The sequence below is a fragment of the Aricia agestis genome, chromosome 10 (assembly GCF_905147365.1).
Source record: "Aricia agestis chromosome 10, ilAriAges1.1, whole genome shotgun sequence".
NCBI lineage: Eukaryota > Metazoa > Arthropoda > Insecta > Lepidoptera > Lycaenidae > Aricia > Aricia agestis.
The window spans coordinates 5,103,078-5,117,693 of record NC_056415.1 but is presented as its reverse complement, the minus strand read 5'-3'; the positions used below and the strand labels follow the sequence as shown (position 1 = coordinate 5,117,693).

The following is a 14,616-nucleotide window of genomic DNA, read 5'->3' as shown; positions in this document are numbered from 1 at the left end:
TTATACATTTTTAAAAAGGATATTTTATGTTCATAATAATGAGCTATTAACTTTTTTTAATATGCCTTTTACTTTTGAGTAAGTACTTAAAAATTGACATACCCTATTTTTCACTTTCTTTTTTTTCGTCGAAGGTTTTCACATTTACCCACGCCTCCCCACGCGCAACTTTATGTGTTATTTGATAGCCTAACTATTTATAAATGAAAAATTAAAGAAATCAACTGCGGAAGTTTGCGGTCCTGGAAGTTATGGGGAAAAATGTGATAGAGGTCGGAGTAGATAATTCGGTATCTTTTGCGGTTACTGCTGACATAGTGTGCAAAATCAATATTAATCATAATATTTTGATAGCAATAGCTTATTATATTCTAGTCTGCACTCGTCCTGCGTGAGTAAATATGCATAACATTGATATTAGTACGTATTTCATATCTAAAAAACCAGTATATAAGGGGAAGCAAATATCTTCAAATTGCACACTTCAGCGTGTATTTCATGTTAAGTGACACTTATTTAAATTGGTTATTTCCATTAAAATGTCAACTTTCAACTGTACTAAGGGCGATTTCATCATTCCCTATATGGAGCGTGGCAGAACCTTGGAATCGTTGTCCATAGTTCTACAGCAAATATTAAATGTTTCTGAAAACAACTCGTGTTTTGTAATTGGTGACATTTAAAGACATATTCTGCCTTCTGTCAATAAGCGCTGGGCTCAAGCATCACGGAAAAAGGACAAATTTATTCGGAATAATACAAGCTGACTGGAGTCGGGATATTCAGTACAGCTTCGGAGTCTGAAGCACATTCACTGCCATCAACTTCTGGTGAACGAAGAAGATAAGTGGAAACTCAAGTGATGGAAATACAGCACGAAGGTCCTTTTACAATTACACTTGCTCGGCGAACATAACAGGTGTTGATGAAACATTGACTAAACGCTTGTATATTATTTTACAAGCTCTATCTTCTAGAATGATGATCGATCCCGAAAAATTTGGAGTTTATGCCTTAGAAACTGCGCGAATTTATGTTAGTAACTATGATTGGTACTACATGTCATCCTCCGTGCACAAATTACTTATACACGGAGAAATGTCGGAAGATGTACAGTAGTCGCGCAATAAAGACTACAAAAATATGCGCCTGCACCATGCCACAAAATGTTCCCGTTTAGCTACAAATGAAGACGTATTTAAAACACTTCTATATACTTCAGATCTATATAAACCCTTATGTGAGAAATGTGAAGGATCTTGATGAAGAGGCACAAAGTCTTTTGAAGGTGATCCTACATTTACACCGGAAGGAATAGTGAGGATAATAACAATTAGATACAACATTATAAGTAACTAAAACCTAGTTATATAAAACCAATAATATTTTAAGATTTGTCTAATCTGAAATCAATTAGTTTGGTGTGAGGTAGGAGATAGGTACTATACAATTTTATAATTTTGTGTATTTTATTATGCTTGTGTGATAAGTAATTGTTTTGAGTTTTCTTAATTTTACTCATATTAGTACTCATTTATAAAAAAATAAACAAAATATAACTACTCATATTACTTTTTTCTCTTTTCTTTTTTTCAACCTAAAATAAATATGTATACATTAAAAAAAATTCAAAAATTGATTATTTTTTAAATCTTTGTATATCACTGTATACATGTGCCAAATCTCAATACAATACGATGAAAAACCTTGAAGTTACAGATTTTTGATCCGATACGGACCCAAATTTTCCACTGTGCGGCGGTTAGAGCCTTAATTATAAAATATTTTCTCTATGGTTACTTCAATCTATGTTGCTATCTTATATAATATATAGGTATTATATAAAACAAGGTCGCTTTTTTCCCTCATGTCCCTTTGTTCCCTTTAATCTTTAAAACCACGCAACGGATTTTGATGATTCTTTGAGTTAACACTCACGATAGCCCATTTATCGAGGAAGGCTATATTGTATCACGCTAAGACTAATAGGAGCGAAGAAATAGAGGAAAATGTGGAAAAACGGGGAAAATTATTTGAAAGGGCTAACTTGAACGCGCTAATCTCAGGAACTACTGGTCCGATTTGAAAAATTCTTTCATTGTTAGATAGCCCATTTATTGAGGAAGGCTATAAGCTATATTTTATCACGCTAAGACTAATAGGAGAATGTGGAAAAAACGAGGAAAATTATTTGAAAGGGCTTATCTCGCGAACTACTGGAGCTATTTTTATGTTATTTGGCACAGATAAGAAGTAGACCACGTGAAGGATCATAGCCCATAGGCTATCGATTTTAATCATTTTTTCAGTGGCTATATATTATTTTTATACCCGTGCGACGCCGGGGCGGGTCGCTAGTTGTCTATATTAGAGCTACTTCACACTTCACAGACAATGATATCCACAGCAGCGAATGAGTTGTTTACAAAAGAAGTGAAGAAGTAAACGTTAATTTTAACGTTTTGATTAATAGTTGCATTTAATATCCTTCAAACCTAGAAAATATATCTAAATATTCTCAAACAACTTTCGTACTTCAATTTACTTAATAATTTTATTACTTTGTCGTATTAGTTTCTCAGGGAACTCTTTTATTACTTAATTAAATTATAAGATATAACTTCTGGAATCCTATCATCATATTAATTATTTAAGTATCTTCTAAGGGCCTGTTTCACCATTTTCTGATAAAGTGCCGAATAGGCTATTCACAGCTTTTTGACAGATACTCCATACTTCATCTGTCAAGTTAAGTTGTAGATAGCCTATTCAGCACTTATCAGGAAGTGGTGAAACAGGCCCTAAACCTAGTAAAACCTAATCTTTGTGGTTTGTTCTCATACAATATGTTCTCTACTTTGATTTTATATTTTCTGTGTAAAGTTAAATTAATGGATTTCAAAGCTGTCTTGTTTAGAGGCTACCTCGTATTTAATTGACTTTGTAGAACGTCACTCTTACATCGAAACTTCCATCGCGATAAAATAGTTTTCCACTTACATCTGGCTCAACTTCTCGACGCTATACGCTTGTTTATGAAATGTTTGACGGGAAAGAAATTGCTTTTTGCCTGTTATATTTTTTATTGACTCAAAACTCCCTCGACGTCGGCCGTACTCGAGTACCGTCTTGCCGGTATATTTCCCCCGTCTTTCGTATATTTTGATAAGTAAATTTCTTTTTTATCATGTTTACATTCACAATTTACTTCGGCGTAAGTCGTTAAATTTAATCTGCGGCCGATAGCGCTTCTCGGAACCGTTAATGTCGCGTGAACTTTTGATTGTCTCAGTCAAAGGCCAGAAGCCCGAATTAAATAGAATCACAAAATTGCGTAACGATCATAGAATTGAATGTCCGCGTTTGATTAGAGGGGGTCTTATCGCGCTAAATGCTCAACAAATTTCCATAAAAAGTAACGTTACGGCCGCAACGCTTCCTCCGTTCGTTTCGGCAGCGGTCATTCCGCACCGTAAAACTTAAGCGTAAAAAGTGCTCTAAAGTGCCTGATAGACGTACGAACTTGAAGTACGCGGGTTTTAAGTTCGCGAAGTTAGGTACTCGGCTCGCGTCGGTGAGTGGTGACACACGAGAATCGCTCACACTGGATTACCATGCCCCCAGGCTCGCGCCTCGCAGCTCTTTGCTGACACACAGGCGACTAAGATCGTCGAGCCATAAGTCCGCGTACTTACTCGCACGTCTGTCACCTCTTTGAATTCATTGCAGTCCAGGCTCATTTCGATATCGAAACAGTTTGATCTAATATTGATCGGCCGGCAGTTTGCAAATCAAAGTTTGAATAAAACCGAAACGGCTCACTTCCAGCGGGCGGATTAGTACGGGAGGCAAACACGGCGAATGTAATTTCACAAATTAACATGGCGGGGTCAGAATGTCCCGGGGGCCGGCGCCGCTCAATTGACTTGATGAGTAACCACCTTTTAGGGGCTCGTTCGGCCCCATGGCCGCCGAAATTAAAACGATTAAAGATCAGATTCGACTGGCATTAAAGCCACGTGAAATGTAGCATCATTTGTACATCGATATGCGTGATTGCGATCAATGTTAAATCATCCCAAATGTCTGATGTATGTGGATTTTTTGTGAGGAGGGTTTTAATTTGATGGCAAGGGATATTATGTCAATATGTTATCATTTATTCATTTATTTAAGAATCTAACTTTCAGCTGTATTCTTGTTTGATAATTATGTAGATACCTGGTACATGAGCTGGTACTTTAGTCCATGTCTAGGTTTACATTTATAATAACATCGGTTATAATTTATGAAATAACGATTCCTTTTGTTCTGCTATATATCTTTCAAAGTGTCAGTTATAAAATTATAAATGGTTTACAAAATAAAGTTATAAGTGAGATTTAAGTCATCGTAAGGAAGGCGGGACCAATTAAGAAACAGCTGCCCTTGCTAACCCTCCAGTGATAAGCCGCCAAAAAGGGCTTACAACACCACAGGATATTTGAACAGTAATCCCATTAAGAACTCAATTTTGTTTAAATTGGCAGCGCGCTTGACACGATTAACACTAGATTTAATTGTTCGTAATGATGCCGCATCTAATTTTATGCGAATCGATAAAAACAAAACAATAATTGCAATGTTTTTAGTGTTCAAGGATAGCGTATGTGTGTATTTATCCATTGAAGTATTTAAACATGTGCAGCACAGGCCTCCATAGCTCAGGGGTTAGAGCACTGGTCTTGTAAACCAGGGGTCGAGAGTTCAAATCTCTCTGGGGGCAGAGTTTTATTTACAACATTTTAGGGTTTTCTTGATTTTCTATGAATAATTGGCAATTTCACTTTCTTAACAAATTAAGAGGAAGTCAGTAATATTAAATGAAAGCTAAAGTCAATGTAATTTAATAAATTATGAAAGTATGTAGTCAAAGATAATGAAACTATGTAATCAACGTTTTGATAAGCGATTTTATTTTTAATATTTAATTAAAAACTGTTTATCTACAGCACAGAAAATATTAGTCAGATCTACAGTAATGATTTGTATTACTAAGAATTTCAAAACACACGATATCATACTGGGTTGTTAACTTGTCCAGTTTGTCATAATGACAATGAAAACCTTTGTTTTGGCACGGACAGATTATGTATGAAAATGACGATTTCTGACCCCTTAGGGCTTAGAGTTTAGACTGTAAGAGGTCAGAGGGCTTAGAGCATGGACAATCTGTATGTTCCTCAATCTAACCATCCGTCTAGTTCAGCTTTTTAGTACGGGAGCGTCAAAGACCCAAGTTGTAATAACTCGCCAAGAAGTTGCCGGAGTAGGCGGGCAGCGGTCGTTAGTTTACTAACTCGCGTCTCTCCAGCCATTAGGGCGTCCTTATCGCGCCTTGTTCTCACAACTTGTTGTTTATCGCTGACCCACTTATAAATATGCTTTTTTAAACTCTCACCAACGCCTAATGACCCGATATATTTCGTTGCGCTCTTTGCGCTCTTTGCTCTCATAATTCATAATATTTTATGTTTTTTTTTATATTTCGAGCACTCTTATTGCCTACTTGTATCTCGGTTTACTTGGTAATAATGTTCAATGCGTTATCTGAACAAAACACAAAGTTATCATATTGTGTATGTTTTCCTAGTAGCAGCGCTGAAAGACTTACGTTTTCTTTATTGGTAAAAAATTCATGACGTCGGGGCTCTCTCTCATATAAGTCAACTTTTTTAGTGCTGATACTTTTACAAACATAGTATTATCATTTTGTTTCCTTACACCCTGTGTTGCCGTAATGTTTCCATCGTTTCATGAATCGACGAGCGCTCCTATTGGAACGTGATCGTAATTATAAACATTTCAATCGGCCGCGAGAGATGGGGTCCGCCCGATAATTTTCGTTATCTGCGAAATTGTGGGGACCCTAATCGTGACGTCGTCCCTCACCCGGCCCGTCCCTTATCACGAATTAGCCCGGTCCCGGTGAAATTGGCCCGTGTCGCCGGCTTTAATTTAAATGGAATACTGTCTCCAATTGCTGGACACTAATTAAGGTAATTCAAAAAGTTACGTTAGCTACGTAGCGTAGGTTTTGAAAGTTTTTCGGGTTTTCTCGCTTCGATTTCGGATTTGTTACTCTACATTTGCGAACTAATGGCGTTGACGTAAGAAGCGTCTGTTCGACACTAATTTACAAGAATCCTCAACACTAAATATCGAAAACCGACCACATTTTTCTGTCTGCGAGGATTTCAATTGAAAGCGCCGGTGTGAATATGAAGGTAACCTGGGGTTAACGTACCACAAAGCCTGCGCTGAAAATGGAGCACACGTCATAGGTACATTAGGCCCCGTGTAAGTGCTATTCGGTGCGGTAATGCAGCCTGCCAAATTGAAACTAGCCGCTGCTCGAGCGAAGGCCTTTTCAATACTTTCGGTTCGCTTCTCGAGCGACGCGGCCGCATATTTGCGTTTCCAATATCTGGAGACCCGGCTGCCTATCGAATTGGTTAATATTGCTTAAATTGCTGTGGGTTATTTGATATTCGATATCGGTATGATCGCTTCATTTGGTTCGTATTAAATATTCATACGAAATTGTTTTATTACGATTGCATATTTCATGAGGAATCGTAAGAAGCAAAGTATCAGTATAATGTTACATTACCTACAGTAACTACTATTATCGAAAATTCCGGATTATGATTTAATAGCCTTCAAAGCTTTTCTTCTATCTCTGGTGATTAACCTATAAAATAAAAGGGAAGAAAAAGCGAAGATTCCCCCGTCTCCGTGAAAATTTTATCTAGATTGAAGATACTCCCTCGTGGTTTCTTATTTATTTTTATTTATCCCTAAAGTAATTGACTGCACCTAGTTTTTTTTTTTATGAAATACGGGGGCAAACGAGCAAACGGGTCACCTGATGGAAAGCAACCTCCGTCGCCCAATGGACACTCGCAGCATCAGAAGAGCTGCGGGTGCGTTGCCGGCCTTTTAAGAGGGAATAGGGTAATAGGCGAGGGTAGGGATGGGAAGGGAAGGGAATAGGGGAGGGTAGGGAAGGAAATAGGGTAGGGGATTGGGCCTCCGGTAAACTCACTCACTCGGCGAAACACAGCGCAAGCGCTGTTTCACGCCGGTTTTTTGTGAGAACGTGGTATTTCTCCGGTCGAGCCGGCCCATTCGTGCCGAAGCATGGCTCTCCCACGTATACATATAAACTCTTAATAATTTCCGTAATCCATTGCGCTACTTATTTTAAAATTCCCAGTATCTAGGCAATAAAGGTGTTACCGTGTAATAAATATTCATTTCGTATATATCATTCGGTGCGGTTGAAAGTTCATAAAGGACAAAGGTATACCAAACCCCGGCCTAAGTAAGTTCAGCGAGGATTTCCATTCCACGCGACCGACGCCACGCACCGACCACATAACAGGGGCCGTCGGGTCCCTACCACAAGTTATCGCCTCGACATAACTCTGTGTGACTTTTATTACAGCGCTGACAAACAATATTACTACCCTGACGTAAATAACATAACATAAGCGAAGTTGACGAGTTAAAATGTAAATGTATAATTTTTTCTCGTTTCGTATTCATGAATATTTTGCCGAGATCTATGAAATGAATAATAAATAGTAAACTGTATGTTGTAGGTAAATGTGAACACGATAAAAGATTTTTGTATCGTCTGCCTGAGACTTATGTCTTATACCATTGTCTCTGTAATGCCTGAGAGTTAACGCCTCCGTGGTCTAGTGGTATAGAGCGCGGCTCTTGACTCGGAGGTCGTGGGTTCGATTCCCGCGTCGGAAACATGTTATTTCCAAGATTGGTTAGGACAATGCTGGCTGATCACCTGATTGTCTAACAAGTGAGATGATCCATGTGTCGGATGGGCATGGGGTAAAAACACGTCGGTCCTGCGCCTCTCTCTCTCGCTGGTCGTGTCGGTCTTCCGTCCCACTGGGTTATGAGAGTAAAGGAATAGAGAGTGCTCTTGTGTACTGCGCACACACTTGGGCACTATAAAATTACTCCTGCGTAGCTGGCCTGGTTTCAATGAAACCGGCCACCGTCACCGAAACCGGTGTGGGAGCTATTATTAATGCCTGAGATGTCAAGTATATTGTGTATTACTTTATTCTTTCAATTTAGGGTTGAGCACTTTGTAATGTAACAAAAACACAACAAATATATTATAAGGCTATACAACGCTATTGTATTTATACGTTTTGTCCCTACTGAAAGATAACATTATATTTCTTTTTTCACAGATACAAAGTAGAAGTGGCAGGCAAGAGTCTGCCAGTGCTGACTACGTTGGACAAGGGGCGCTACGGCGTCATCGTGTTCGAGTCTCTGTCGAAGTACGCGAACATGGACAAATGGAATCGAGAACTCCTCGACAAGTACTGTCGAGAATATTCGGTAGGGGTCGTCGGGTTCGCCACGCCCGGCGAGGAGACCCTCGTTGGCGCTCAACTGAAAGGATTCCCACTTTTCATGCATACCAATCTTAGGCTTAAGGTAAATTGAAATTTATTGTACGCCATACTGTCGCCGACAATATATACCCAGTTTACTGCAAAATTACGTTTATTATACTCGACGTATCGTATATCTACGGTATTAAAATATTATGGTATAGATGGAAGCTTTCATTTAGATTGCTTTTGCGTGTGTTACAAATATCTGATAAATATAGATATGGTCACGTGAGACGAAATGTGATGTATTTTATTACACGTTAACCTGTCGATTCGAGGTCGGAACCCCGAATCAACACGACATAAAAAGGTTAAGGAATACTTTTGTCGACTTTTTCCTCGACATCACAGTAAATCCCCGATCATTTTTATGTTATTTGATGTCGGTACCTTCTATAATATTAATGGCGAAATGTTTAACTGAAATATTTTTTCCGAATTCCTATTTGATTTAAATTAGGCCAAGAATTCTTAGAAAATTTCGTCAATCTATGACTTGTACTGAAATCATAAAATAACTTATTTTTAATTAACACCTCGTAATAAAACAACCTTATTAATTTTGTGATTCCAATCTCTTCCCATTAATGTCAAGTAAAAGCTTCCAGGAATTTTTAGGTTTTATTACCTATATTTTACTGCCGACAGTTCAAAATACCTCCTTTAGTTTCATTATGATCACGCCAACTAGACCTGAAATGTTATACAACTAAATCTATATATTAATACGTAATCCAAAAACTTTGTATCCCTTTTGACGAAAAATGGGGAAACGTAGGTGAATGAAATTTTGCACAGTTATAGTTTATATGGTGAAGGAGTGCATCGAGCTAATATTATTTTGAAATTATGCTTTTATCATACATTTTTTTAACAAATAAAACATTACACACACTAGGAAAAATGACAGATTTTTGAGTGACAAGCCTATACATACAAATTATACTCTTTTATTTTTGGTTGAAGTCTGTTGACAACAAGGTGACAAATTGAAAATGGATTATAGTTTTTTTTATTAAATCTTAGATACTATTAGACAATGCTTACACGGCCTGTCTGAGATCAGCTGAGTCCCAAAGACAAGAGTTGAAAAAAATATGATAAAGTCAATTTTTTTTACAAAATATAGGTAGTAGTCCTAATGTCGTTGAAACTAAGGTCGAATTTCGACCATTGGGCGATCTCTAGTAAGATTAATCTTATGACGAACTGAAATGGTCGTTGGTTGTGAGAATTGCGTTTGAAATCTTTTGACATTTAGGAGTACATGAACCGATCTATATAGATCTGCATTAAGAATTAACTCTACTGATTATAAAATATCGATGATTCTTAAGTAAAAAATGAACGTAATATGCTACATAGTGTTACTCTTATAGGACGCAACTCTCAACCCCGCTTCACCGGTGCTGCGTCTGGCTCGCGCGGGCGAGACGGCTTGGGGCCCGCTGCCCGGCGACCACTGGACCGTCTTCCGCGCCAACAGCTCTACCTACGAGCCGGTGGCCTGGGCACTGCGGCAGAACGACTACGCGCCCAGTGGTAAGTAGAACATGATAAATACTATTGTAGCATTGGAATATAAGGAACCAAAAATTCTCAAAGGTCTTCCCCCAAATGTTGTGACAGAACGACTTCACGCCCAGAGGTGAGTAGCAACAGCAATGAAGCAAACTCGAACATCTTTAGAAGCCCGTGGCATGGGCGCTACGGCAAAACGATGGCGGCGGCGAAATCGAGTGGTGATTAGCAAGGCTTTAAACAACTAGACTCTGTTAGCCCTCCTCCATAAATCACTCGGAGGATTGTTTTTTTTTTTATGAAATAAGGGGGCAAACGAGCAAACGGGTCACCTGATGGTAAGCAACTTCCGTCGCCCATGGACACTCGCAGCATCAGAAGAGCTGCAGGTGCGTTGCCGGCCTTTTAAGAGGGAATAGGGTAATAGGGGAGGGTAGGGAAGGGGAGGAATTAGGGAAGGGTAGGGAAGGGAATAAAGTAGGGGATTGGGCCTCCGGTAAACTCACTCACTCGGCGAAACACAGTGCTAGCGCTGTTTCACGCCGGTTTTCTGTGAGAACGTGGTATTTCTCCGGTCGAGCCGGCGGGAAAATTTATTTTTCACACAACTTAACATAGTAGGTATTTAACGTATTAAATTGGAGTGTGAACTGGAGCCTAAGCTAGGATACCCTGTGTTTCAGGTCTCCAGGTCTCACCCGCGGATATGAGAAGGACTTAACATTAATATTTATCATGGTTGTGTGTGTGTGTGTGTGTGTGAGTGTGTGCTAGTGTGTATATGTGTGTGTGTGTGTACTTTACGATATAGTTGATAGAAGTAATTCAGTTTCATTATAATTAAGGTTTAGTAGCCACTTCTGCACAATTGATTTACATTTATATATTGTGGGATGTGACACTCAAGTCTTAACAGATGATGAGGGCGTGGCACCTAGATTGTCAAGTATTGGCTATCACCGCGTATATACCAGAAAGCAGCCATATACAACGAATAAACAAGTCACAAACTTCTAACGTTATTCCTTTGTCGGGTTTTAAAATTAAAAGCTTTTCTTGAAAATTAAATGTGTAATGGTCTAAAGTCTAAACTCTAAAAGAAAATTGTCTGGAAATACCGGAGGCGACAGATCATTCCGTTCTTTTATTGCGCGTCTTATATCTGTCCACTAGTGTTAATGGTGCGATAAAAACAAAGAACGCCTCTCTTTGGCTGCATTTATGACCGTTCTTATTAATTATTATGTCATATTTGTTATGTTACAAAAAAGTCACTAAGTAATTGAAATGAAGTTCTTTTAACCCATCAATCCCCAAGCGGCGCGATCGAGGTATTAAGGGAATACAATATACAGTAACATATTTAATTTTTCCTATAATATCTACAAAATATACGGTGAATTTTAAAACGTATAATTAGAATTAGATAGTAAGCTTAAATTCTGATATTACGTCCCAGAAATTGTTTCTTATAGCAAAAATATTTTTACTAAAAATCTAACGAAGTTGTTCCAGTTTTTCTTTGAAATAGATTATAATTTCTTTTGACATTTTCCCCAATCGTGCACTTTTAAATAATTGACCCCGCATATTGGCACAAGTAAAAATCTTAGTCCCTAATCCCTAAGATTAATGAAAGCGGGTGCCAACGTTTTATCAAATACAGGGTAATTATGAGTGAGTAATTTGCGAAATAATTAATGAATTCTCAATTGCTTTCACATCAAACTCTGACGTGTTATTAATTACGTGACCTTATTCGAAATACTCAATTATAAACGGCTACAATACCGTTCGTTACCGCTTATGGCGTGATTAGCAGCTGATGGAGGATTCACTAGAATCGGGGTCCTTGTCTCGAAGATTTTGCTTATTTGTTACAAGTACTTATTATATTGAAAATTGCAATCGTTTATCGCATAGCGCTTGCCCATACAAATTGTTTATCGTGCGGGAACATTTTTTCGCCACAAAAAATAGCTTAAGAGGGTGACTAACCCAAAAAATCAAACATCGTCCTTCTCTCTTCACACTCACGCCCGTCTTTCATATGCCAGGTGAATAAGAACGACGCGGATTCATCGCCGAATTAGTTTTTTCTCAATAACTCGATAAATATACAACATTTTAAAAATCCGCTAGGTCGATCTCTCAGTGATAGAATTTTATACAATGTGTTAAAATATTAACTTAGTTTAATGCACGATTATGGCAATAAATGAAAAATTCGTAAAAATTTGATGCATCTTTGTGATTTTTTTCTATCGAGAAAATTTTAAGATATCGTGTTTTTGCTCAGATCGAATTCTCGGAAATATAATGTAGTATCTCATTTTAGAAAATAAAACATTTCGGGGCTTATTTTCAAGTATAAAAATTAATTATAAAATCGACACTTTAGGGTTAGTCGCCCCCTTAACTATATCCTTTTCCGGAACTCGAAGTATCTCCGTATTAAAGTTCAGCAATATCGGTTCAGCGGTTTGGGCCTGTAGAGGTGTTAGACAGACAAGCATTTGTAATATTAGTATGGATTAAAGTTAGAAACCGTGTTTGTCTCCTGTCACAGGGTTTTAAAAGATCCAAAGAAAGAAAAAAAATAGTTGAAGATAAATAATTGTTATTCAGTCGAGCTACATTACGCTAGGAAGCTGCGAGCTTTGACAAATAAACGTAAGCTTACTCATATTTTAGATGCTTTTATAGATCACAGAGATTCCCTTACTTACACATTAATCAGTGCCTTTGTATATGGATTCTAGTATTAATAACGCTAATAAGTCATTATTTAGTGCCACTAAAAGGAAGCATTATGCCAGTATACTGGGTCATCAGTTACATAGTATGAATGTCTCTTTTATGTATCGGTGCGGTGTTTGCATCACTTCGGCTGGCATGTCAACGAGAGCTTGTCCAATATTTGTTCGCAGATTTATACAATACTAAATGACGCCCGCAACATAGTAACAGGAGAGGAAGTAAGTTATCAGTTATCTTCATGCAAAGGCACCGCGCGCGGCTTGTATGTGTGCGCCATAGTATCAATGCGTCGCCACACGGCACACAACAAAATCTCGGCCAGTTTTACTAGGCTGGTACCGCCGAGATTTTTTGTGTGCCGTACGTGGCGACGCATACAAGCCGCGCGCGGTGCTTTTGTATTAAGATAACTTACTTCCCTTCCTTTTATTACGCCCGCAACTCCGTTGCGCCTAAATTCGTTTATCGCGCGGGAACCGTACATTTTTTCGAGATAAAAAGTATCCTATGTCCTTTCTCGGGACTCAAAGTCAAGTCAAGTAGCTCAACACCAAATTTCAGCAAAATCGGTTCAGCGGTTTGGGCGTGAGGAGGTAACAGACAGACACACTTTCGCATTTATATTATTAAGTGTGGATAATTTGCAACTATATATAAATCCCTACCTACGTCGTGCAAGGATAAACTGCGGAAACCGTAAATTTTGTCGCGATCAACACCCTTTCCTTCCCCGTCTCTGCTCTTTGTCTGCGACAAATTAAAAAATCGGTCCACTGGTTTTAAGGTCTATTAAATGCCAAACAAGTATTTCCCTTTTTAACACGCTTTTATCAGCTTGGGCTGTATCAAAATCATAATCAAACTTGTTTTATTTCTGAATAAATTTAAAATAAATGTTTTCAGAATAGGACATTCTGAAAACATGGTGCCTACCACCGTGGTATGTGTGAATCTTTGCGCACGATTTTTACCTGTCTCCAGTAGTCTGATTATTTCAAAACTTTGCATGCGTAGAGCTAATAATAATGCAATATTTTGTTAGAAGTTTCAAATCAATTAGACTACTGGAGATAGGCTTACATGAAACTTATTGTTATCGATATGGAATCTTTCTATGTTCGACTTTTGAGGTTATAAAAGTTTCTAAGACATCTCTTCCTAATTCAAGTGATTCAACTTGCATTTCAGAGTTAAATTTATCCTAGTTAGCACTAAGTCCATTAAGAACTAATATCCACATCGATGGCGGAGGTCACGGTTCAAAGGAATTTAGTCCTAATTGCCACACTAATTGACAAAGTCGGCGGACGATCACTACACTAAATAGATTACATAGACTCCGACGGCGCTGCATCACGAAATGTGTTCCATTCCGCCATGTTTTTGAAAAGTGTGTCATGACTCATGAGTGATCATCCATAAAGAACGTCATATGATTGTCATGACTTTTATACCTCCCCCTCCCCCTTGCCACAGGTGGTCACATAATTATGTGGGTTGTAATTTTTTATTTAAAAATTAAAAACTTCTCAACATTTTAAATTTCGCTATTAAATTTTTAATGTGATTTCACAAAACTTAGAACGCGCCATATTCTCACACTTCGACGAACCCCTCCGACCTCCTTTAGGTGTGACATACTTTATGGATGAACCCTGATGGCCATTCGCAGGTCTAGTCAACATTTGGCAACTCATGTCAGGTTCTTCCCTTCTTATCTATTATTGCCTTTACGTCTTGTCTTCAAGATAATTATTAACTATAGCTGATGTATCACGATTTTTTTTCAATCTTGCCATGTCTTTGGGCAATCGGCATGGAGTTGTTAATCATGACGCCAACTTGCATTACTGCG

At 38.2% G+C, this 14,616-nt stretch overlaps 1 protein-coding gene and 1 non-coding gene across 3 annotated transcripts in view; both read left to right on the top strand.

The window, feature by feature from the left end:
• LOC121731427 (bifunctional heparan sulfate N-deacetylase/N-sulfotransferase) overlaps positions 1-14,616 on the top strand; it is a 169,034-nt gene that overhangs the window by 102,415 nt on the left and 52,003 nt on the right. For both annotated transcript variants that reach the window (XM_042120843.1, XM_042120844.1), the window contains exons 4-5: positions 8,268-8,520; positions 9,860-10,022. In XM_042120843.1, the coding sequence (XP_041976777.1) occupies positions 8,268-8,520; positions 9,860-10,022 (416 nt within the window). The remainder of the gene's footprint in view (positions 1-8,267; positions 8,521-9,859; positions 10,023-14,616) is intronic.
• On the top strand, positions 4,693-4,765 carry Trnat-ugu. The gene has a single exon. It is a non-coding gene; the product is annotated as a tRNA-Thr (tRNA).